The following is a 26,764-nucleotide window of genomic DNA, read 5'->3' as shown; positions in this document are numbered from 1 at the left end:
CTGATAATTTGCTTTGTGTTTTTATAGCAAAAATTACAACATTGATAGAAATGCCTCTTCCATCACATTGTCCTTACAGAATGTATCTTTTTCCTATTTCTTTATGCTAAAAACAAAGCAGAACACTGGAAATCATGATATGGAAATGGAAAGGGGAAAATATCTTAAGCCTAATTTATGTTACATGGCATGGAAGGAAAAGGTGAAAAAAAAGTATTTTAATGGCTTAATCCCTTGTAAAGATCAATATACAGTGGAAAAAAGTAGTATTAGAAATAGAATACATGATGTTCTGTGAGAGTCGAAGAACCACTTGGGTTCTTCCTAAAATTATGCACCTACATAACAAATTAGGCATGCTAACTAATATAATTAAACCATCGCAGATAGCTCATTTTGGAGTGCAAGTCTTGGAAACCCCTTCAATACCACCCAAGTTTCAGGGTGGAGGGGTAGGATATAGAAAAACTGGGCAAGATTTAAAAAATTCAGAACCAGCCCACCCAAAACCTAGGTGTTGGAATTAAAATCCCTGCAGTTCTGAAGAACTCCCCCAGTCTTCATGTATCTATTTTAATGATTAAATGTAGTTGGATACTGCAGGAAATGACAGACCTTTTCTCTCTGATAGCTTAAGGGCCAGCTAACAAGTGTAATAAAACAGTTAGAAGAATTCTCTGCTCTTGAACTGGTATATGATCTTTGCACTGTCAGATGAGCTTGCTCTGTGGTAGTTATAAAACAAGGATACATTTGTACAGAACAAAGTCTATGTAAAAATAGGCAGCTACAGTGGAAGATGCTAACACTGAAGAGTGAGGAGTTTTCTGTTCTCTATGTTTCTTTCATGTGAATGAAAGGGAATGCTCAGCTTATTTGGAGATTGCCAGAAACTGGTTTTGCCTGCCCTGCATTATTTTTAAGGCTTTTTGTTTTCCCTGAATTTGTTTCATACATGCAAGACCAGCTGCAAAAAATGATTCAACGACCACGAAGGGTGCACTTGGTCTGTAGAAATACTGTGTTTCAGAACAAAGTACAGTTTCTTCAGATTCATCTGCCACACTCACATCGCCACATCTGATTTTGAGGAAGATTGTGCCTTAATTTAGACTTGTTCTTTTCCAGATAAGTTAGTTAGTTGTATTTATTTTCACTTGAAGCAAGAAATTGGTGCTGAATTTAAATCTCATTTACCTGATGCCACTGCAGAGCAGTGCTGATCTGGTCATTTGAAATGTGTTTAGTAAATGCTGTAAGGGGTTTGAGCAGGATTAACTCCTTCCTGTAACTGCAATGATTTGTACATGAGGAAGAATGATGGAGTTTGTCTTTGATAAAGAGTGGAGGGACTTCCCACTAGTGCTGGAGAGGGGATTTTGCCCTGAAAGAATGTGAAGAAAGATGGTGGCTTCAAGTTTGATAGGGGGATACTTAAGTGACCCAACTTTTAGAATCCACCTTGAATACGGAATTCAGTTTCTGGGAGAGCATCTCAATAGAGTTCACCCCCATTGGCAGGGAGGTTGGAACTAGATGATCTTAAGGTCCTTTCCAACCCTAAATATTCTATGATTCTGTTGCTATTCCTTTAGAGTCAAAATGTATGGGATGTGCACCCCATACATTTTGCAACCCCCATTGTATATTAAAAGCCAACTACAGGGATGTATGTGGGATATAATACCCTGTCATTGTTTGTTTGTTTTGGTTTTGCAAATGGCTTTTCTGCTTTTGCTTTGTAAAATGATGGATTCTAAATGAAACAGCTGTCTGTACAGGACGGTTTATTTGTTTCCTATTTTTCATTTTCAGATTTATTTATATAAAATCCTTTTTGCTGATGCCAAGACAAACTGTCAGCACATTTGCCTCTATTAAAAATGTAGGTGTTCTAAGAACAAAGCAATCAAACCTTAAAAAAAAAAGCCTTTTATCTAACTCATAAGTAGCAGCCTCTTTTCCCTTCACTTGTGCCAGTTCCAGCACAACCTTCTCCGACAGTTCTTTCCTGAGGGCAATTGGCACCAATGTTCAGATCTTCTAAATGCTGGTCTCACAATGGTATAAAAGTGCAGTCTGAGAATCAAGGTGGCCAACAATGGAAATAATAATATGTTTTAGAAGTTCAGTCATCAAGTTTTGCAAATCTCAGAAAGAAGAAAACCTGGAATTTGTGACAAATTATTAGAATTACAAAAAATGCCGGTTTTGTTTTCTTTAGATTTCTTTTACATCCGTTCAATGTGATAATGTAAATGATTTCCAGCATGGAAAGGAAAAAATGTGTTTATTCACATTGCTCTTGTTCTGTTTGTATTCCATGACTTCTCATAACATAATAGATTTAGGGAAGAAAATATGGATGGTTTAAAAAAAAAAAAACAACAAACTAAAGTATGCCACACCACCTTTTAAAAAATTGCAAGAGAGTTTTCTAAAGTTGCAAGGGAGAATTTGGGAGGTGTGCTGGTGAGGAGAGAACGTGTGTTGAGGAATACCAAAGATCTGGAGAGTGTTAACATTACTCACTCTTTCTCCCTTCCTTCCTCTCATTCTGGAAGTTCTCTTTTTTTTTTTTTTTTTTCCTCTATAGTTAAGGAGATCTAGCCCATTATTTTGCCACAGACATGCAAGGCAAAATAAAAGTGGGATATGCTTCTGTGGTACTTTCTTTTCTAAAGCTCTCTGATCTTAATTTTTTTTCCACTTGGTAAATCCCTAAAGTAGTTACACGTTGTCAGTGTCATAACATTGGTGGATTTCTCTTCTAAGCATTTGCTTGGTCTCCCCTTGAACCCATTTCTTGTATCCAAAGTAACCTTTGTCAAGGAATTTCACTGGTTTACAGTTCAGCAGAGCAGGGCCAAAATCCACACTGTTGCAACTGGCCTCAATCTATTGAATTTAGTGCAAAGACATTTTATTGAAGTGTAGGCCTGTAACACTATGAGTTTCATCATACATATATGAAGTCATTGCTGTAAATGTTATGTTTTGTTAATTATACATTAAATAGCTGCAGCCCATAAGCAGGAAAATATGATGAAATAAAATGAATTTGAGATAAGCTCAGACAAACACTTTCTTGATCAGAAAATGTATAAATGTTTTGTGTTTTCTTGTTATGGCATTGTTGGGTTTTAGGGACTTAGTGATTGTCTCAGAATGATGTATATTGACAGTCTTAATATTGAGGAGGTGCATGCTATTCTCTGAATAGTTGGGTTTTTTTGGGTTTTTTTCTCCTCTTTGTTTAGGAAGACTAAGGAGTGGTGCAGGCAGAATGTGTTGTGCCGACTGTAGTGATACCTGAGAGGTACTTATTGAAAGTGCCAGGTTTATTTCCAGTCAAGTGTAACATCAAATGTGTAGAACTCCTTCAGCCTTCCCACTCAAATAATTTTGCCATTGTTATTTCTTCATCATTCCTATCAAAAGGCCAAATTTTGCACTCTAATGCCTATGCAGTTTGTCCTTTGAATTCAGAGGAAGCACACATACAGTTTTGGAGGTGAATGTTTTATCTAAGGACAGTGAATGCTTTTGTGCAGGCTCTGCATATTGCTCACTTAGATGAATGGCTAAGGTGTGTGTTTTCCAGCGTGGCCAGTGGAGGGAAAATTTTATTTGCTTCACTTATTTTTTTATAAGACTCATTCACCATGATATATTCTATGAATTAATCTGGAATCTGGAAGATCAGAGTCCCTGGTCTGTCACAAACTGTCTTAGGCAAATCATTAAATTTGTAAGTGTCCCATTTATGATACTCACAAAAAATGAGTTGATCTGTTTGTTCATTTCAATTCCAAATAGGTCAGGGACTGCCTGCTGCAAATTTTTGTCTATGAAATCTTCTAAGATACCACTGCATTTTTTGCTAAAATTGCTTGATTCTACTAGGATGCAAATATTAATTTTAAATTATATCTATTTAAATCCTTCAACATGAGGATCCAGGACAGTTAGCAAATAGAACATTTATCTATGTTCTATTTATCTATCTATTAGAAGATTTATCTATGTCTTGGTTAATTTTAATTGTAGCTATTTCTTAATTTTGAGTTCTCTGACAATTAGGATAAATTTTATAATGAAGACACAACTGTTCAGCAAGAATGGGATTATGGTAATGATTAGAGTTGCAAAGAAATTTGTTTCGTAAGCTCTTAGAAGGGCTAGTTACCTGACCAAAACCAAGATCAATGTGGTTGGTGCTAATTAAAGCAAACAGATTAAGGAAGAAAAAAGGCTTAATCCTGAATTTATAAATGTCATTAAAAGCTTACATGGCTAGTTTGACTTGAGTTTTGTGCACTGTTGGTGGAAGAAAAAATGTCTGCGTTTGTAAGACAAGTAGAATTGAAAAGCAACCTTCAACTTTGTAAAGCCTTTAAAAGAAAACTTTTGAGGGAATAAACATGGCTAAGCCTCTGACGGAGGCCTTTTGGCAAACCACAAATGACTAGTAATTGGCTCTACTGCATTGGGTTAATTAAGAAAACATAGCTTAAAATAGGCAAAAAGCATATTTGTCCATTACACTGATGATGTAAATTATGACAATAACATAGTACTGTTCTTTTTACCCATTTAAAGAGTTTTATTACCATCAGGTATTTCTTGTTGCCAGCACCCTGTGATGTGAATGTAACTACTACTGTAACTACTCTGTTGTACTGGGGACATAAATGAACGTTTGTCACCAAATAGCAGGTAGAAGCAATACTCTGAGGGCAAGGGCAGGCATGACCAAAGCACAAATTTGAACAAATCTGCTCTTACAGACAAATTTAATGTATGTCATTGCAGAGCTGTTGAAACACTGTGCTTCTCCTGCAGCCTTTAGGAAGAAGCTGTTGGGGAGTTGCTAGATCAAGGGAGCTGGCATAGTCCTGCAGAGTACAGATGGTTCAGATCAGAGGCTGCTTTTGCTTTCTTCAGCATCAACCCAAAGCCTCTAATCTCTTCACCATTGCCAAGGGAAGGTGTAATGGCAGAGGGTCTGGCTAGGCTGTCACTGTACCAGCCAGGTGTTAGGCTCTGTTAGATTATTTCCCAGCATACCATTAAAAGGTACTTCCAATGGGACAGTATTGGGTCCAGTCTTGTTCAACTTACTCATCAATGATCTGGATGAAGGGACAGAGTGTACCCTCAAGAAGTTTGCTAATGATACAAAACTGAGTGACTGATACACCAGAAGGCTGTGCTGCCATTCAGTGAGACCTGGACAGGCTAAGGATTGTGCATAGAGTAATCTAATGAAGTTGATAAAGGCAAGTGTAGGGTCCTACATCTAGGGAAGAATAACCCCATATACCAGTACAGGTTAGGGATTGATCTGCTAGAAAGTAGCTCTGCAGAGAAGGACCTGGCAGTCCTGGTGGACAGCAAGTTAACCATGAGCCAGCAATGTGCCTTTGTGTCCAACAAGGCCAATGGTATACTGGGATACATCAGGAGCAGCGTGGCCGGCAGGTCAAGAGAGGTAATCCACCCCCTCTGCTCTGCCCTGCTGAAGCCTCACCTGAAGTATTGCATTCAGTTATGTGCTTCACAGTTCAAGAAAGACAAAGAGCAACTGGAGAGGGTCCAGTGGAGGGTTATGCATTAGGGAACGGGAGCGTCTTTCTTAAGAGGAAAGGCTAGAGAGCTAGGCCTCTTGAGCATGGAGGAGACTGAGAGGGGATCTGATCAATACATACAAATATCTTAAGTGTGGGTGTGAAGAGGATGGGACCACACTCTTTTCGGTGATCCCCAGCAGCAGGATATACAGGGCAATAGGCACAAACAGAAACACAGGAAGTTCCAACTGAACATAAGGAAGAACTTTACTTTGAAGGTGGCAGAGCACTGGAACAGGTTGCCCAGGGAGGTTGTGGACTCTCTGGATATATTCAAAACCCACCTGGATGCATTCCTGCGTAACCTGCTCTAGGTGAACCTGCTTTGTCAGGTGGGAGGTGGCGGTGGGAGTGGACTAGATGATCTTCAGATGTCCCTTCCAACTCCAACCATTCTGTGCTTCTGTGCTTCTGTGTTCTCCACAGCACTAAAAAAAAGCTCCCTGGTGAGCTGGAAAACCAGGCATGTGTTTCCCATTCACTTTCCTTATTTTGTATTTGAGCCCTGTGATTAATAGAAGCCATGGCAACCATTTTTATACGACCAATATATCTTATAGGTGTTTCTAAAGATGTTACAGATAGTTATAAATAACATACTTTGTTCTCAAATTCCTTATGTCTCTGGTGTGTGAATAATAAATAATTACTATAATAATGGAGTAAGTATAATAATAAAATAATGAATCTTTCATATTAATATTTTATGTTATCTTCATAATTTGATGTATGATGGTATAAATTGTGATAAAGTAAACCTGACTTCTAGAATGAATCTCAGACTCACACTTAGACAAGTATATGTATGTATGCACATACTTGCATACTGCACGTTGAGGACAAGAGGTGAGTCTGATAGGCCTCTATGTGCGTAAACAGGTTTTTTTAGGTTGTCATTGTTTGGCAGCTCTGAACAGCCTTGGACTCAGGTAAGTTGATGAATGCTTGGCTGGTAGGGCTTGGGAGACTGGTGGAGATGGTGGTCTTTACTGACATACAGGTTTTCTGCTTGCATGCATAAAATGTGTTTTAATTGTACAGATTCTAAAAGAAACAGACTGAAAGCCACAGTTAAAGGCAGTATGCACACTTACATGCTGTCATGGTTTAAGCCCAGCTGGTAACATGGCACTGCACTAGCTACCAAGAAGGAGAAAAATAACTATTACAGCTGAACCCAGGAAACATGCAAAAACATTTCCTAAAGATGAGATGAGCAACAACAAAATCATGTCCTCAGCTCATACAAATCTAGGTAGCATCAGTGACTTCACTACTAATACCATTGAAACATCTGGGCTGTAAAAAGGGTTTGAAGCTCAATTTACAGCAAAGCACACCTTAATGGAATGCTGGGGTGCAAGAGAGAAATTGATTGCCTTTTTTCTATCCACCCACTGATCAGAATTGAATCAGTGGTATAAACAATTTATTCGTTTTTTAAAAGCCAAACATGCAGTATAAAAGAGAATATCTAATATACCGTAAGTGGGAGGGGGGAAGAAGGACAGAAAAAGGAAAAAATGAAACCATCCCTGGTGGATGATGTAACTCCATTGCACTGCCCGTATTTACACCAGTGTATTTCAGATCAGGATTTACTTCTTGTCCTGGATATTGAATTTATCTCCCACAGCTTTTGTTTCTGTTCACTTCCTAAGCTGCATGCTATTGTGCCTCTTTCTTCTTTTAATAATTTGCTTCACAGTAGTACTTTAGAGGCATAGTGACTAAAATGAGAGAAAGAAGAGAGTACAGAATTCATAATTGAAGCATATTTTTCCTCTCACTTCTGATATTTTCATGCTGTTTGTGTTACCACAAATGTAACTCAGCCTAATTTTGATAACAATGATGCCTGTTTAATCAAAGAACAGGGGATTCTCCTGTGAAACAAGATTTCAATGTAATTTTCACGTTACTTGTCCTTTTCTGTGCCTGCTAAGTTTGTGACACTTTAATTGCTAGCAAATGGAGGACAAGTGGAATGTTTTTTTCAGAGTAATCTTTACCTACTTGCTGGATACATTAAATGTTGTTGGCTTCAGTGCTTGTATTTGAAGTGAATCATAGATCAGAGGAACATGTAATTATGTCAGGTGTTATACAGTGATTCAGCCATGGGAAACTCTTGCCTGAGTGAGGAGTTAAGACAGTTTTATAATTATTTTTTCCAGCACATTAATTTCATTTTTTTAAAACTGTCTCCAATTAGATGTTTACCCAACTACTGTGAACATGGGGGAAAATGCTCTCAGTCCTGGACCACCTTTTACTGCGATTGTAATGATACAGGCTACATGGGAGAAACCTGTCATAATTGTAAGTAAACCCACACATACAGTGTTTTCTACTACAGCTGGTATGTCAAGTTGCACATAAACTAGAGCTTTGTAAGATGTCTTATATCATATCATAGGATGTAGCATGTCCTGACATGATTCAAACCAGTCAATAACTGTGTTGGGAATGCACAGAAATCCATTTGCGTTTTTTGAAGAAAAGAATCAGATTATTTTAAGTAATTTTCAACAATTTTTTCTCTCATTGATTTGGAGAATCTTAAATTCATTAATATTACCTGTACATGGTAGACACATTACTCATAAGACATTTAGGTGGGCTTAGCTGTATTTGGGTTCTACATCAATTTTGGCACCATGGGCTCCTTTGCTTTTAGGTTATCCAAAAGTTCATTTTGCAAGAATCCAGTTTTCAACAACTCATGATTTTGGAATTTTGCTGATACAGAATCTGAAACAGTGGCAGTACATGAAGCATGCAGCTGCTGAAACCCACAGCAAAAGGAATACAATGTTTTAAGGGTTTAAAAGCAACAAATATCAAATGGTAGAAGCACAGCATGCTGTGAATTTTAATAAAAAACAGAAAGGGGAAGCCAAAATAAAACCTGTTCATACAGCTGACTAAAATGGAAAACAGTTAGCAAATGAAGTTAAACTTACTGTTCTGTCACTGGAAATAAAAAGAAAAATAGAGTGAGCAAGAACAATTCCAGGAATACAACTACACCCACTCCAGGTGTTTGATGAGCACTCAGACCACAGATAGGAAAAGATTAGTGAGAAATCCATTTTTTGCCCTGCTAAGCTAAAAAGCAGAAGAGAAGAAAAGGTACTTAGTGGTTTGAAGCTGAGAATATTGGCAACCACACTGTAATTCTGAAGGCTTTAATGGTTTACTAATTAACAGTGAAATCATTTGTGGTGTGGGGTCTGCAGCTGACAGGGGAGGCTGTTGAGAGGTCTATTCATAGATCTGTCACCTGAACCCTACATTGTAAGAACAAAGGAAGCTAAAAGTTTAGTGCTGAATTCATGCCAAGCCACACACAAGATGGGAATTAAAATGCTGAGTTCATAGTTTTGAAAAGACAGTTTAACCTTTTGTCTAATGCTTTTGTTGCTGCAAAGGCATCACCGTTCTTCAAAATCCCCAACCCAGACTGCATGCAGTGATTGAGGGCATAGCAGTGTATTTACACCAGCTGATGTTTTTGATACAAAACTAGATGGCCAAATAGGTTGGTGAGAAGGGGAAGGCTCCTTGGGGAAGGAAGAGACCTGTGGCTGTTAACTGTTAAAGGTGATTAGGGACACTAGACTCTAAGCTATATCTACGTTGTTGTATTAGCTCGGGGCCTGAGGCTCATTATGTCTGTGCCAGCTCAGTGTGTCTGGTGCTCCAAGGAGGAGCATCTCATTACTGCAGAGGATTGGTTCATGACCAGTTTTCCTCATAGACATTTGCATGGATCTAGTCCGTCCTCCCGGTTCTGTGAACTTGAGTCTGCGCTCTCAAAGGCACATACACAGCTATAGATATTTAAGGTTCACTGATGTGTAAAAACTATTCCAAAAAGTTTCTTAGGAAGATCTTGTGTTAAGATTTTCCAGCAGATCAAGCTGTGCATGCATGCACAGCTATTCAGCTGCTCAGTTTATTTACAAACATATTATCAGCATCTAATTTGATTCCAGCTAGATTGTAGAGCCAGATGCCCTGTAAGCCAAGCGATGCTGATAACCAGCAACATTAGTCTGGAGAGATGCATTCATGTGCTTGAAATGTGCAGTGAAGCCATTTCAAAGCCAGTGGGTAAATGCAGGCTGTCAATTAGAAACCTGCAGAACAGGAGATGTAATCACTTTCAGATGATAGTGACTGATGTACAGAAGTACCTTGTAGCAGGTGGATGAAAGCTGCAGATCTGATCACAGCATAACTCTTGAATATCCTTAGTGTACAGGCAACTCTTCCAATCATGAAATTGTAATTCCATGTAGTTCTATCAAAGTAAAACATCTAATTTCTTAAGGTCTGAAACATTATCTCAACAGATTTTGATTTTTGCTAGAAGACTGAGGCTGACAAGCCTGAAATTGAACTTGTATTACTTTGGAGAAGCTATTTCTTTTATTAAACTGCCCTTCAGACACAAGTCCATACGGCAACAGTGGAAAGATTTAACTGGCAATCTGCTGCAAGTCACACATAGTGTGAATAGTTTCAGTGTCATGGATTTTGTTTCTGTGTTGCATTAGTGTTGATTTTGCCTCTTTTGGTGTTTGTAAGAGGTGGGTGTCACTGGTTGAACAACATAAAAGACCCAATCTTTGTCATTCTTTCATGAAGAACTGCAGGACATGCATTTGCAAATAAGAATTAATTGTTTTATGTTTTACCAGCTTAGACTGAGAGACCTTACCATTTAAAGAACTGAAATCTGAAGAGACATTGTCCTTACCTTACTATCATCTGTAATATGTTAAAGTGCATTTTGAGGTTGATACATAAGCAGTCTTACTGGTTTCTTCGCAAATATTCATGGACCACACTGAATCCCACTGTCAAGAACAGGTAACAGTATAGACTATCAGCTCTCCAGAGAGTTTGTAGTTAAATTTTTGAGGGAAAAAAACACGCTAGTGCAGGTGATGGAGAGCCAGAAAGTCTTCATTAGCATCACAGGTGGCATTTTCAGTCTACCAGGTACATAATTATTGCTAGGTTTTCTTGTAGGCAAAAAGTCAAGAGTAGAGATTAAAAGGAGGAAGAAATTGAATGTTTGCAGGTATGAAAGAGTGACATAAGAGAAAGCAATTATGTGCTGGTTTGACAAATATAAGGCCATGGCCAGAGGAGTTTGACATTTTTGACAGGGCAAATGCCAGTCATGACAGGTAGATAGGTTGGAAATATGCCGTGAGAAACAAAGATAAATAGTTTGCATTTAGTGCAACAGAGGGGAAATAGGGCAGAATAGTAAGTTGATAGAAGGCGTAGCTGAGGTGTTTGCATGACCATGTCAGATATGTGGGACAAGATTGTCTGTCATGACCAAAAGTGGGTATAGTTGAAATTCAAGACATGCAAGTGAAGCAAAAGTGCACATCTCAAGACACGTACGAAGAAATAGCTGAGTCTAGACATGGCCTTAATATAATCTTCCTAAAGGCAGTTGATTTTCTGCAAACCTCAGGTATTTTCCTGTTCATTCAAAATCCCTTCCTGTCCTGAAAGGTCTTAAACTGTTACAGGAGTTGTGACTATCTACATGATCCAAATGAGGTTCCATCACTGAAAAGGTGTAGGCTTATGTCCTATTAAATAGCTATTCTGTGGCAGACAAGTTTCATGAACTGCAGTCTCATCTGGTTCTGCTTATGTTCTCTTCCTCTTCTCTGAGTTTAGCTGTAAATACAGGTAGAATACTGGTAAAACCCACTGGTGTTTTCTGGGTTTCAGTAACATATGGGAAGAGTCTGAATGTTTTCTAGACAGGTTGTTTCTTGCTTGCAAAGCTTATTGCCTGATGCATAAGTCCATTTCTCTGATGACAGGTGATCCTCCTTTGCAAGCTCCCGCATGTGCAATATTATCAGTACCTTCCAAGTCTTTTTTGTTTTGTTTTTGTTTGTTTTGACCTTTGGTATGTTTTGTGTTTTGTTTTTTTGGTGTTTTTTTTCTTCCAATGTGGAATGAGGATTTGAATTTAACTCTCATCATTCCAGCTTCCAGTGCAATTCACATCTTGCTGGCTAGTCACAGTCCTGATTAGCAATTGTGCTTTCATCACTCTACTAACTGTAGCTGTGAAACTCCAAAACATATGCTAGTGCCTTGCACTTCCATTTGATGAAAATATAGAATGTGTGCTCACTGTCTCTGGGTGGGGTGTTCACTGCCCACAGTTTGGGAAAACAAGGAGTCATGAAATAACCCGGCAGGATATTAAGTCAATGGTAGGTGAGTTGCTTTTGCTCATGTATGGGTTTTGTTGTGCCTTAGTTTCTCCACCTCTGTTGGGAAAAGGATCCAATTTGCAGGTATATTGTATGTGATCTATATTGTGTACTGAAACACTATGGATTCTTTCCTTTAAAACTGTTATTTGCTTACCACTACTTGAGCTGCTCTGTAGCTGAGACAGTGCTTTGAGAACACAATATTATTTCAGTTCTGTCAAATGCATGGGTTTGATTTTGGTTTGTCTTTTAAATGTGTTTCACACAGCTTGCATTTATATAAGTTGAAAGATTAGCTCAGCTGAAGCCCTTTTAACAATCAATACTTTCCCCATTTCTACAGTGTGGTGGGTAGTTTACTGATCCATCAGGTATTGCAGTAGTCTGGTCTAATCCAGAGAGATAAGAGAGCATCTTTTATGTGATCACCTGTGTGAACCATAGCAAAATAGATAATAATGTAGTGTTTGTTTTCTGTTTTCCTCTTTTAGATAGAAGCACTGATGTTAGTACACAGCTTGGGAAAAAGGCCTGGGTGGGATTCAGCTCATCTGTTTTTGCTGCCTGATACTGTGACATCTAATCTAAGATAGTGGTGTGCTTGCTTTCTGTGCATAACAGAGTGTGAGCTGTTTTCAGAACTTGACTAATATCACTGTGAGATAGGTTGTCCAAGGTAAGTTTGTGGGCCACCTCTGAAACATACCAATGTCTGTCATCTATAGAGGGAAGTTGTCTTAGCTTAGACATACAATAGGGAACTGAAGCTAGATCAGAATTATAGGGTGGGAGAGAGAGAGAGAGAGAGAAACAGAGGGAAACAAAAGTTACAGGTGTATATATATACAAAATATTTTAAATTGGAAGGTCATAGTTTAAAACCTGCATAGTCATCTCTCTCATACTATTAATTCTCCTTACACTCACCAGTGTAAAATGGCCCTGAGATACAGAATGCTATAACTTTATTGCAAGGCAATGGTTAGTAATCTCCTCTTTCTATGAGTTATGTTAGTCTCTTAGAAAGCCTCGTCTTTCCCTTCTGTATTTCTATTATTTTTATACATGATAGTTTTCAGATGGCCTTTAGTCTTGGGTGTACTATTTTATTGTGAAGAGTGCTGAACGTACATAAAAGATGATGAGATATATAAAATAATGGGTTTATTCTGGGGATGTCAACATGTCCCAAAGCTTTGCAAGGTGATAATTAACAGAATGTAATTTAATTCTGGATATTTGCTTTTGCGTGTGATCTATCTTGCACATACAGGCATGTGTCTTATTGGCCTGGGTAATTGCTGGAGGAAAGATCCATCCAATAATGGAAATGTCATATAGTTGTTGATATGACATAAACTTAACTTCAGGCTTTGAAAATCTATTTTTTTAATATTAATATGCTTACTGCATATATCACTTTTGATCTGAAAAGCTTAATATTGCTTCAGCCAGATCGTTAGCAGTACTGGAGCTGCATCTTAAAGTGCCAGCCATGGATTCGGTGATTCTGTCGTGTTCCGAGGTGGGGAGATGTGTGTGCATGCAGTTTGCTGGCTGCATAAATGAGGTTCAGAGAGTTTCAGGCTGCAAGATGTCTAACAGTGAGTCTAGTCATGTAATTTGCATGTCCTGAGTAGTCAATTTTCCTCTGAGATTCATGGAATAAGATTTTTTCATGTGTATTTAAACACGTTGGTGCTCTTTGACAAAACAGAACACATTTAATATTCATATCAAGCTTTCAGTACTTAGTGTTCCTGCATATTTTTGTTCACCATGTTGCTGGGATATGAATTTTCATTGTCTGTTTTGTAATAAATTACTGTCTTATTAATACTTGCCCTTCAGTTTGTGTATCTGTAAATTGTACATCTGCATTTCTCAGCGGCGTTTGTTTAAAAAAAGTTTTTCCCTTTGATCAACATTTCCTTATGAATAACACAAGAATATTCCTCTTTGGGAATTTACTGCAGAACAAAGTAAGTGTGGGACTAGCTCAATCCTGTTTGAACCCTGACTGCATCAGGTGTGAGCATCACCACAGGGACGCCAGTACTTTCAAGAGCCATGCTGAAATACCATGCTTTACACTGTGTCCTTCTAGTCTTTGATTTCTCTTTTCCCTCCAGCATTGTTCTTAAAATGGTGTAGGTTTCCTTGACTGCTTTCTTGCAGCAGCAGGACTTGCAGGTCACCCTGCATAAGCACCAGACAGGGGCCACTGGGGTATATGACTGACACAGTTGCCTTCAAATCTCAGCAGGAAAGTGACAGGGGAGGACCTGCTGACATGACCTTTCATACCTCAACCAGGGGGAGTCTTAGCATGGATGGTAGCAAATTGTCTAATCCTCGTGTGTAATGGAAGGATTCCTCCCAAATATACATTTAGGTGACATTGTTGTAAAAGTAATTTTAAATCTATCTATGGAAATAATTCATTCTTTATCAGATGAGTAAATCCATATTTTGAAAAGGGAAAATAAGCCATCTGTCATCCAGACACATCACAGTAGAGACTGCGTTAGTCTGTCAACAGCAGAGCTGTCAAAATCCAGTTTTCAAGAGTACAGATTTCATTTTCTGGCATTTAACAAGACAATTGTATTATAAGGGTGAGAATGACAATCATTCCCAGAGTTCATTGCCTGTACTAATCCCTCTGCTATTGGAACGAGAAGAAGAAACCTCCCATTGCATAGTTCTTTATTTGTTATTTAGAGAAATCTGTACTCCAAATCTGTAAGAACAAATCTGTCAGGCCTGAGGTATACAAGCACAGGGTGAAACAGTCATGTCCAATCTGCCTTCAGGAGCTCTGAGCATTTTAGTGAGAATGCTTAATTTGGTCTGTGTCAGCATTTGTGCATTGCAGTTTGTCCAAGGGCAGTCCACAGCTGGCTGCAGATCCTGACAGAATCACCACTTCTCACTGGCCTTTCCAGTCTAACCAGTACCTAAGATTTAACCTCAGAAGACACTGTATTAATAATTATTATTATAGGGATTATTACTGCTCTTTCTGTCTGAGGTGCAAAGAATTACAAAGCAATGAAATGAGTCCCAAATGACCTGGTGGTAAATATTCTGACTACGAATTTTAATGAATTGTTAAAGGCAGTAAAAGCAACATGCATCTTGCTGCTCTGTTTTAGCTAGGGAGTGGACAGTGTCAGCACCTCTCAATAAAATCAAGATGTAAAGATCTTTAGGGCTTTTTAACGTATTTTATTTATTATATCACTGTAAAATGTTATCTTCCTCTGAGAAATTTAAGATTATCAGCTATTTTTATTAGATTATGAGAATCCAACCTAGAAACAGCAATCCTACAGGATTCATTTTGGTAATCACAACTAGTGTAGTTCAAAGTCTGAGTCTCCAGCTCAGAGTATTTGGAATAAAAAGCGTATGCTCAATTTCCAAAGTAATTGGAAGTACAGAAAAGAAATGCAGGTGATTTTAAGGTTTACTTTTAATGAATTTTAACTTTTGAGGAAAGTTATCTTAGTGCCCATTAAATTGGAAAAGGACAGATTCCTCTGATATAAAAAATAATACAAACCAAAACCAGAAAAAAAAAGACCAAAAGCCACACACACACACACACAAAAAAAAAAAAACCAAACTAAAAACAAACAACAAAACCAACCAACCAAATAAAGAAACAAAGAAAAAAAACACCAAAAAAACCCACAAACAAAAACGAACACACAAAAAACCCCCAAAGAAATTGGTTTTGATTTGGCATTTATGTTCTTGGTCATATCTGTGCTGGTAACGTACTTCTAGGTAGAGGGGAGGGAGGTTTGCCTTACTTGGTCTCCCAACGGTAAAAATGGAGCCTGATTATCACTGTAACCTTTGCATTGAGCCCAACAGCCAACACTGTTTTACATATAAGGGTTGTGTCTTACTGGGTGAGTAACAACTTCATTTATTCATTGAAGAGAGGGGGCTTTAAATATATTGCTCCCTGGGGTTTATTTGCAGAAGTTCAGGTCTTTGCACAAAGAACAGGGTGGGTTTTTTGGTGTTTTTTGTTTGTTTTTTTAAAGCCAAAATAGCACTGGAGTTGAAAAAAAAAGTGGTGTGACAGAGAGAAGCTTTATAAGGTAGGAACTTGGGGGCAAAAGAATCAGAGTCATTAAGTAATCAGGGAAACGGGCCAGCTAAAGGCTTATCTTCCAGGGAGCTCCACAATGAAACAGTAAACTTGTCCTTAATGAAGGCTATAACAGAGACTGCAGATGAACTGGTTGGGGTAAAAGTAAGTTTGAAAGACAAATGTCAGTAAACAGCTGATCAGTGAAAAACTGAATAAAAAGATGTTTTATTGGAAACAACAGACATATGACGTTGAAAATGTTTGTGCTCAGCCATATGCTGTTAAAGATTTCAGCTACAGCAGGCATACATTATTTTCTGGTTTAAGGACTATAATTAAAACAGTTGGATTAACAGGTTCAAGATACTTCAGAGAGCTGAACAGTGATGAAACTGCTAATTTTTAAAATTTGTCAGGTGCCTGCAGCATACGGAATCAAGGCTGAAGTTTCAATTGCAGAGCCAAGCTAAGAGGGACCCCAGCCCTGTTGGACCTGACTGCAGGGTACAGAGAGCTACTGCGTATGCTTCAGCTGACCAGCTGTAAGGGTTTTGATGCAGGAATTAGAAAATGACATTCTATAGTTGATTTTACACAAAAGGTCAAAATGGGTTATTTTAATGACATTAAAATCTCTTGATGCCTTTCTGATAATGAAGTCTGAATCAGTGATCTATAGCTTGAACCTTGATCAATCAAAGTGTGTATTTATCATTTTGCTAGCATGCTTCTGTAGGGATGTAGTGTTTTTGTGGCTTGATATGGGAAATGTATGTTTCACATCCATAGTTTTGATATTTGAGCTTATGAATCTTTATATCCCAGGAGTTATAACCTATAAAACTGTGTGATGTCGATCCGACTGCGGATAAAGTGTTTATTTTGTAAATGCTGCTCAAAGTTTGACAGACCTTTTCTTAAGCACCTGGGACGATGAGAAATGAGACCTAAAGAAAAGAAGGCCATTATGAAAAGTGAGTAAAGCAGTGTTCAATATGAATGCTCTGATGGGATGAGTTCTTGATCTGAAGAGCTAGTTTAATTTGAGATACTTAAGGCTTGAAGGGGATACCTGAGGGAGAAACTGGGTTATACATATTTCACAGAGGATTATAAGAGTCTGTTAGAAGATGGACATCTTGAATTCTGTCAGTATTGTACATGCCTGGACACCATCAGCACGGCTCATCCTATTGGTTAGGGAAGTAGCTCTTGGTATGAAGAATGGGGTTCTCAGGCTGCATCAGTTTTGGTAGCTAGCTCTGGGAGTATTTTAAATTTCTTTGTGAAACACAGCAATAGCCTTTAGAAAACTCCTTAAAGAGCCCTGGAAAAACGACAGTACAAGCTTATAAGTGATTTGGGGGGAAAGGAGGAGGGGAAGGGGGAAGGAGAAGAAAAGACATCTAGTCTCTCTGGGGCCAAGTAAAACAGATATTTCTGATGACCAGTTTCCCTTTACTAAATCTGGGACCTTGGACTCATGCTGCTTCTTGGTTTGACTTCCTGGAATAGCCACTGTTACCAGCAATAGCCCACCAGCCAAAATCTTCCCATGTGACATCTTTTACACTTTGGCTTTTGCCTTGTGCTGTAGTTTATCCTAATGCTTTTACCTGCCATACCCGACTGTGAGGTTCAGGTAATACTTGCAGGGGGAGAGAATGGGTTCATATGTGCTACTGACATCTATTTCTGTCGAGCCCTAGCATAATGCCACTCCATGAAGCAAAGAGCTTCATTCTGACTGCCTGTAGGAACTTGGTGGCAGAACCTGATGTGCTACTGCTGCATGGCAGTGCAGCTTGTTCTCAAAAGGGCCTGAAGAAGCACAGCACGATCTGAAAGTCATAAACTGTGATTTTCTATGGTTTTGACTCAGTGAAACAAATGTTGGTGGAAAACTCATTTTGTCTTCAGTAGCTGGCATAAATCAAAATTAGTCCGAAAAAAAAATGTGGGAGGGTTAGAGAAGCAAAACTGATCTTGCTTCTTTGAGACAAAAGACAACTTAGAGGTTTAATTTTTGAAATTATGTTTTCAAAAAGTGCTTAATGAAGCATTTTAATGAGAAAACAAACTTCGCATGAGCAGCCTATAAAGAACATTATTTTTGTTGCTCTGGTCCAATTTTGGAGAACATTTTAAAATTGAAAACAAACTTGAAGAAATGGAAGTGTAAACACCACTAAAATGCTTCTCAGAAAGGAATAAAATCACTATTTTTTGTGTGTTCATTATTGATTTTAGAATAATGCTTGAAAATTGTTTATGTTCTCTACTCGGAATGAACTGATGAATAAATTTCCTTTATTAAAAAGATGTAATTACTGCAAATGTTGTTTGACATTAAAATGTATGCATTTGTCAACAGTTCCATAATTTCACGTGGGAAGTGAGGTTCTATTGCATGCATGAATGGTTGGTGACTCTTTCATGACAACTACAGTAACGGTTTTTCTACTGTTTCCAGAATGATCATATCTTCATCTGTATCAGAGAAGTCTGGAAAAAATAGGAACATAAATATGAAGGCACTTTTAAAAGTTAAGGCTCTGGAGTCTTAACAGTCGCAGCTGACCTTTCATCTATTTTTTACTTTTGTATATTTCTGATTGCATAAAGAGACAAGTCACTGCAAAGAGATCTTGTCTTTCATTGAACCATAAAGACAGCTTCAAGTCATTGTCACTAGAGTAAGAGGGCCATTTTCAGTAAATGGAATTGCATAACTTTATTCTGAAACCAATCAGCTCAGCCTGCAAAGGCATTGAACAGAGCTTGGACTGGATGGTGCATTTGAAACATCTGTGGGGGCATCTGTCAGTTGACTGCAAAACAAATATCATTTTTTCATTCATGCATTATACAGCATAAAATAGCAAAAAAGGCAGACTACAAGCAATGGCCCATACAGTCTAGAAGCATGCAGTACCAAATGCTTAATACACAGATGTGAAACTTTCAGCTTGCAGCTACAAAATAAACTGTCCACCAAAACACCTTTTCTCTAAGTCATGACAGTTAGAGTATGTTTTATGTGCTAGGGCTTGAGGTTTGTAGCCTTTTCCCACTTCTTTTGCTACTCCCTAGTGTTTAGTGCTGGAATTCTCATATAACCAAAAGGAAAACATACCAGGCAGACATAACTGTAGTTTCACTGAAGCTTGTGCATCCTTTCAGATTTATACCAGCTGAGCACCCCTAGCCTGATTTCTAGCTCTATATAGCCTTTTTTCCCAAAGTTGCAATGACAAAGGAGCCTTTTAAAGGTGAGTGATCATCTCTGTTTGCATCTGACCACATTATTAATGGCTGAGTCTTCACATCTTTCCTTAGTAATTTGAAAAAAGTAAATCTGGGCTGTAGCCAAAATGACAATCAAGAAGAAGTAAAACACCTAGTAAGAAAAAATTTGTGATGACGACTGAGTTCTAGCTGTGACAGTTCACTGACAACATATTAGTTTTATATCTCTACCCCTTGCACCATCCTTTGTCTTCAAAAATACTCAGCAAACAATTCAGGGGAAGCAATTGACATATTCCCTAATGAGACAAGATAGTGTCCTGTAATGATGATGACAGCAAATTCACTAAGTGAACTGCAGTTTGAGAACTTTGGAAATTGATCAAACTGTGATTCCTTGATTGCTTACTTAATTGTCTGTTACAGTCTCTCTCTTGACCCTCCATATCCCAGTTGCTTTTGTCAGCACTTTGGTGACTGTGGGATTCTCTGTTAGCCCTGCAGGTTGTGAATATTTGAAGATAAGATTCTGGTTTGGGGATCTTATTTGATTTGCATTTAATATGTACTTTTGGCCAGCTAGCAAAGGGGGAATGTAGAGATCTTCTGGACTCCTACGGTGCTTTCTACATCAGGCTAATAAAATCATAGAATAGAATCATAGAATCGTTAGGTTTGGAAAGGTCCTTAAGATCAAGTTCCAACCCCCCTGCCATGGGCAGAGACACCTTACGCTAACTCATATCACCCAAGGCCTTGAACACTGCCAGGGTTTGAGCATTCACAACCTCCCTAGGCAACCCATTCCAGTGCCTCACCACCCTAACAGGAAAGAATTTCCTTCTTATATCCAATCTAAACTTCCTCTGTTTAAGTTTTAACCCATTACCCCTTGTCCTGTCACTACAGTCTCTAATGAAGAGTCCCTCTCCAGCATCCCTATAGGCCCCCTTCAGATACTGGAAGGCTGCTATGAGGTCTCCACGCAGCCTTCTCTTCTCCAGGCTGAACAGCCCCAACTTTCTCAGCCTATCTTCATACGGGAGGTGCTCCAGTCCCCTGATCATCCTTGTGGCCCTCCTCTGGACTTGTTCCAACAGTTCCATGTCCTTTTTATGTTGAGGACACCAGAACTGCACACAATACTCCAGGTGAGGTCTCACAAGAGCAGAGTAGAGTGGGCAGGATCACCTCTTTCGACCTGCTGGTCACGCTCCTTTTGATGCAGCCCAGGATACGGTTGGCAAATAACTGTAAAGAAGCAGCTTTCTGAAATCTATTTATATAGGATGGATACTAATTAAAGCACTGTCTCACCAGGTGCTGAGTACCTTAAGAAGCTTCTTAACTCTGGGAAGTGTAGTACTGTGTATGTTTAGCACTTAGTGATGTTCTGCCTGCTGAAGATGTCTGGTCAGAAGAGAAATGTACAAAGGAAGAGCATATTTTGGTGAATGGTACAAGTGATTTATTGGTGAGACTCTATTACATTTGTAGCCAGTTTAGGATCAGAGCTCCTAGAACTGTGATTCCATTTTGTTGGCAGAATTGAAGAAATGTCCAAATTCTATTAATACCTGAGTGGCGAAATACAGCATTCTTCAGAAGAGTAATCAGAAAAGGCTACTTCAAGCTTACTATTTAAGCCTTTCTGTAATTTATTTATTTATTTTTTTTTAGAGAAGCTATTTTTAAGGAATGAGGGGCAAGGAGGAATGTGAGTCCCTGTGCACACAGGAATAGAAGTGAGGAACTATTGCTGCTAGTGCAGAGCAATTGCTGGCTGCTGCAGGAGAGGCTAGGACTGCGTTTCAGAAGTGATGAGGAAGTGCTCTTCCTGCACTAAGTCTGCAAATGTCCTTCCAGATGAAAAGCACTGGGAGCTTTGCAGTTGTATTGATATAACAGATATGCCTTATCAAGTTTAACTGTGTTGCTCTTCTGCCCGAAGAGTTGAGGGGGCCTGGAAAAAAAGATTTGCAGTGGCTAACAAATGTGTTATTCACAAGTTCCCCTATCTCCCAGCCTGTGTAAGTCCTGTGCTGTAGAGTGTTCTATGAATGTGCCAATAGTATCTAAATAGTATCTCTTAAAATTAGGGGGTAAGAAAAGATAAATTTGACCTCATAGTAGCCAAAGATGATGTCCAAATATATTTCTGTATGTTCTGCTATTATGGGCACTGAAAAGCTTACTTGAAGATTAGGGGTAGTTCTGTTTGCTTGCATTTCAGTTACTGTATGTTCCAGATAATGCTGTCTCATAGGGAGAAAAAAGGAAGTCTTGATCTATGTGCTAAGTCAATCTGTGGTTTTTACTGTGTTTGCTGCCAATTAGGTGAACAGTCATAAGCTGCTACAAAGAATAACCTTGTCATTACAATCAGGTAAGTGTTTAAGTGGATGGAAAAAGAAATCAATCCTTCTGCAATGGGATTTAAGGTTACTGTTGTTCAAGATCCAGGTCATACATGTGACTTTCTGATATGACCTAACTGCCTCCCTGGGGGAGTTTTCTCTTTGCACCATCTGAAGTGACAGTTATGATATCTTGCCTGAAACAATGCCTAAATTACGAGGAATTATATTGGCCTGTGAGAGTTTTTCCTCCTGTTCTTGCTCTTGGTGACCTGCTGTGCCTGTTTAATTAACCACTTGGATTTCCATGGGCACTAATTTGACAAAAGAAGAACACTGATAAGCAGAGAGAAAGGGTTGTATTAAATAGTGCTAAAGCATAAAGATGTCACCAAGGATGGAGACTGTATCTGAGCTTGAGCTTTTCTGTTAGGGAACAGTGGCTTTTTTTGCTTGTTTTCATTTGGGTAGTAGATGGTGGTAGGGGCTTATAGCTATTTGTTACCAATATCCTGCAGGGAAGTTGGTTACTTAAAAATAATGTCATCTGTGTTGGCAAGAGTTGAGCACATGCCTATGTAGAAGATCATGTACACATGTGTATGTACATATGTCTTTGAAATACCAGTATGTGGATGCGTATATATATCACTCCGCAACTAGATGGTGGTACATTTGAAAGTTCATATCCATTTACTAAAGTGTTTACATACTTTAATCCAAAATAAGGCCAGTGTGTACATCTTTAAAGCCACAATCAATTAAGTTCAAGGAAGTAGTCAATTACATGCCTAATTTTGAGCATGGGCTTGGGTCCAAATGCAGTAAAATCTTTCACATGCTAATCAGCAGTGAAACAACAGTTTATTGTATGACAATGGTTAAAGCAGTACTCATGTATGAAACATATCTGAATGTTTTCTCCTTCTTTGTGATGCAATCACTCTCTCTCTTTTCAAGCTATCTATGAACAATCTTGTGAGGCTTATCGACACCAAGGGAAGACATCAGGTTTCTTCTACATCGATTCTGATGGAAGTGGACCTCTTGGACCACTCCGTGTTTTTTGCAATATAACAGGTAATGAACTAACCTTGTCTTCAGTGCTTTATGTTGGCTCTAATATGATTGTGAGATCTTCTTACTAGGACAATGATAGGCACAACAATAATACCGCTCAGTAGTGGGGAAAAAGCAGAGAACTGGTAGTCACTGAGGTTCAACTCTGAAATGTTTCTTTAAATAGGATCTAAGTAAAAGTAATTTTTAAACAAAGTTTGAAGGGCTGACCTTGTACTGTTGCTAAGTGGTATTTACAATGCCATTTGCACATTATAAAGGGCACTGCTGATATATTTTTCATAATAGCATCACTTTTAGTGAGAGGTTTATGTTTTTCCACTAAAGGTGCAGAAACTTAGAATTCAAACTTTCTTTTGTAATTGAATGACTTCTCTGCTTAACTAGAACACTAGATCTGAGAATGATTATTAAACTCCTTGCACTGAGCTAGCTGTAAACCCTTCCAGTCTGACATAAGCAGGAGTACCTCCTCTCAAATGAGTATGCTGCTTTTGCTGTCCCAGAGAATAGAAATCTTGATCATCCCGGGTACCTGTATGGAGGGGAAGGCATGATGTTCTTAGAAGGAGGGACATCAAAGGGCAAGTAGTGGAGCAAGAGCCTGGCAAGATGACCTATTGGTTGAGACTTTTTAACCTTACAGATATGTAGTTCTAAAAATAAAAGAAAAAACAAAACCAGACACAAAAGCATGTTTGGCAAACTCCCGCTTAAATGAGTCCTATTTTGTATATAGGACTGTCATGCAAGGCAATGAGAAAAGATTACATAGCCTGTATTGTGAATTGGGGTAGGTAGTAGAGTGCCCTTTCTGCTTTTTATTTCTTAAATGGAGAGGAAATTTCCTAGACTGTCTTCTGTTTGACATTTTTTGATTCCTATGGCCAGATGCAGATGAAAGAATATTTTATTACCCATTCTAAGCTGCTGATTCTGGTTGAGCTAATTTGCTACATATCACCTTCACACTGAGTCCCAAAAACTAAGGATGGAGGATATATATTCATATTTTATCCTTAATCCCCTTGTACTTAAAGTGTCTCAGATTAACTTTTCATTTTGATATAACTGGACAACTGTTATATTAATTAAATGCATGCCAGTTAATTATTATGTTTTTTATTCAAGTGCAACAAATATTTAATAAGATGTGCCTCCTTCACTGTGAATGTCGTAAGAATTGAAACAGTTTCACCTTTCTGTCGGAATATCCTTCCTTGATCTCCAGTATGGGAAATGTGCTCATTTTTATTATTTATCATATAAGTATGTGTGATCAAAACATTGTCAGTGCTTTTCATCTCTGCTGAAGAAGGATTTTTTACAAACTCCTTGCAGAAAGCATCTGCTTTCCTCAAATAAATTTTATCTGGCAGATATCCAGAATCATATGCCTGAATTTCTCTCTATCTGCAATGAACTTGCTGACTTTCTAATTTTATTTTGGTTACGAGAAAAGTGGAGATGGGGAAAACTGGCATAACCTTCTAGCCTGGAGAACTTTTTTGTATTTCTTCTTTTCCTCTACTTGTCTTATTTGTGGCAGGGGAAGCTTGTTTGTCACAGGCATCTCTATTATTTTTGTTGCATAGCAGAAGGCTGAGACACAGAAAGAAATTAGTATTTTACAGTTGTTCAGAGATTTTGAGGTACAATTGGGTTATGCTTCTGTATCATCTAAATATGGTTTGGGTGCATTAATTAGAAGAGCTCCTTTTCTCTCTGCGAACAGACCTTATTGATATATTAATAAAAACTGTTTACAGTAATAGATTATGTGCAAAGTATGGAAAAAAAAACCTTTATGCTTAAACTTACAAAGTTTAACCGTGACAAGTGCAAGGTCCTACACCTGGGTCAGAGCAATCCCAGGCACAGCTACAAAATGGGCAAAGATATTCAGAGCAGCTCTGCAGAGAAAGACTTGTGGGTGCTGGTTAATGAGAAACTGAACATGAGCTGGCAGTGTGCGCTCACAGCACGGAAAGCCAACCGTATCCTGGGCTGCACCAAAAGGAGTGTGACCAGCAGATCGAAGGAGGTGATCCTGCCCCTCTACTCTGCTCTTGTGAGACCTCACCTGGAGTATTGTGTGCAGTTCTGGTGTCCTCAACATAAAAAGGACATGGAACTGTTGGAACAAGTCCAGAGGAGGGCCACGAGGATGATCAGGGGACTGGAGCACCTCCCGTATGAAGATAGGCTGAGAAAGTTGGGGCCGTTCAGCCTGGAGAAGAGAAGGCTGCGTGGAGACCTCATAGCAGCCTTGCAGTATCTGAAGGGGGCCTATAGGGATGCTGGGGAGGGACTCTTCATTAGGGACTGTAGTGATAGGACAAGGGGTAATGGGTTAAAACTCAAACAGGGGAAGTTTAGATTGGATATAAGGAAGAAGTTCCTTACTGTAAGGTTGGTGAGGCACTGGAATGGGTTGCCCCATGCAATGAATAATTCAACTTGAAACTTACTACCATAGGATTTCAAGCGGGGCAATGTAACAGGGGAAAAAAGCAGGCTGGAAAAAGGCGCAGTCTTGTCTGATAGATTCAGAAAGTGCAATTAAACATGGAGGTTTAGTTGCAGTTCCCAGCTCAGGTGGCTGTGAGGCAAAGACTCCTGGGAAATGGGAATGAGTTTCAAGAAAACCTGCTGGTTTTCCTCACTTTCCTGGGTATCTGTTCACACCCCAAGACAGAGGTTGATTTTTGGTGTAAATGAAGCTTTGCTCTTACATTGGCAGTTCTTTTTGTATGCAGTTCAAGAAACAGTAATCTCTTTATGCCCAAAACATGTTCAGGCTGAAGAAATTGGAGATGAAATGGAAAATCCAGGAAATAACATATTTGATGTTCTTAGAAGTAGAGCTGCAGTGAGCTAGGAAATACAGTGCTTGAATCTGTGAAGGATGAGTTCATAGAAGGAATCAGAACGTCAGAGATGAGTAGCATCACTGCATTTAGAGAACAATGTTGCTCTTTAATGTTTACTTACATTTGTTTAAATTTCTAATTTTTGCCTGTTTAATTGATCCAAGTAGGGATCTCATTTGTAGCTAGTTATTAACCAGGGCAGTTATTAACCAGCTTTCTCACATATTGGTGTCTGCTTATAGGCATCCAATATGTGGATATAGGAAGTGTCAACATTACAAGTTAATTTATTGGCTGTGAACTCAGTGATTTCTCTGCAGCCTGTCAACTTTAACAGTGCACTGCTGAGTAAAAATTTTGAAGAAACCAGAAAATTGTGATTGTATGTGTTGAGAGGGATTTGGACAATCATAGAAAGACAAGGAGGGAGAGAGAAATGAAGGGAAATTTTTCAGAGAGAAAGGAGGAAAAAAGTATTATAAACATAAAGCCAGTTTTCAGCATGGTAAGAAATTTAATAGTGAAGTGTCACAGGACTTCTGCAGACACAAAAGTGGATAAATGTATTTATTCGCAGTCTGGAAAGGGGCTGAAAAAACAAGGTGACAAAAATTTTAGATGACATGCTATTATTGAAGTCGGTCAAGAAGAGGGAAGAGTGTCTGAAGCACTTTAGAAGGATCTTATCTTAAAGGTTATTTATTTCTAGCAAAAGTAAAATATGGTGTTGAAATAGGAGGTTGTCAGGAACAGTAATGTACTTAATTAAGGCATAGAAAGATATCTGTTCAAAGAGAGGCTAGAAGTAAATAATCCACAGCTATTCAGATTGGGAAGACCCAAGGTGAATGAACCACATTGACATAAGTTATGTTCATTTGCATATTCTTACAATAGGAATAAAGAGGAAGTTCAATGGCAGTGAAAGACAACAAACTAGATTAAAGAAAAAAAAAGGCAACACCTTATTAACATAATGTTGTTTTCATCTTCTATACCTGTTGTATGCAAAACAAAGTCACTTTCATAGGGAAATTCATCAATTGTAAGAAGCAATGAAGACTCTATGCTGTATATGCATTTGGATGGGGATGTAAACCAGACATATGTGGCCGAACCATGATCATATGTAACTGAATGTTATGAGAGAAACTATGAGGATTTGTGTGGGTCAGTGTAGGGATTAATACTT

The 26,764-nt window shown here is 38.5% G+C and overlaps 1 protein-coding gene and 1 long non-coding RNA gene across 3 annotated transcripts in view; both read left to right on the top strand.

The window, feature by feature from the left end:
* The window catches only part of LOC133273976 (uncharacterized), a 929,536-nt gene that overhangs the window by 805,030 nt on the left and 97,742 nt on the right, over positions 1-26,764 (top strand). The gene's annotated exons all lie outside the window — the stretch shown is intronic.
* Positions 1-26,764, top strand: part of CNTNAP5 (contactin associated protein family member 5) — a 299,193-nt gene that overhangs the window by 181,503 nt on the left and 90,926 nt on the right. For both annotated transcript variants that reach the window (XM_061462659.1, XM_061462576.1), the window contains exons 12-13: positions 7,849-7,955; positions 22,580-22,699. In XM_061462659.1, the coding sequence (XP_061318643.1) occupies positions 7,849-7,955; positions 22,580-22,699 (227 nt within the window). The remainder of the gene's footprint in view (positions 1-7,848; positions 7,956-22,579; positions 22,700-26,764) is intronic.

This window comes from Pezoporus flaviventris, unplaced genomic scaffold (genome assembly GCF_033815535.1).
Source record: "Pezoporus flaviventris isolate CSIRO_AGI_PZ_B2104156 unplaced genomic scaffold, CSIRO_AGI_Pfla_v1 ptg000001l, whole genome shotgun sequence".
NCBI classification, from domain to species: domain Eukaryota; kingdom Metazoa; phylum Chordata; class Aves; order Psittaciformes; family Psittacidae; genus Pezoporus; species Pezoporus flaviventris.
The sequence above is the reverse complement of the archived record's forward strand: the minus strand, read 5'-3'. Positions and strand labels throughout refer to the sequence as shown.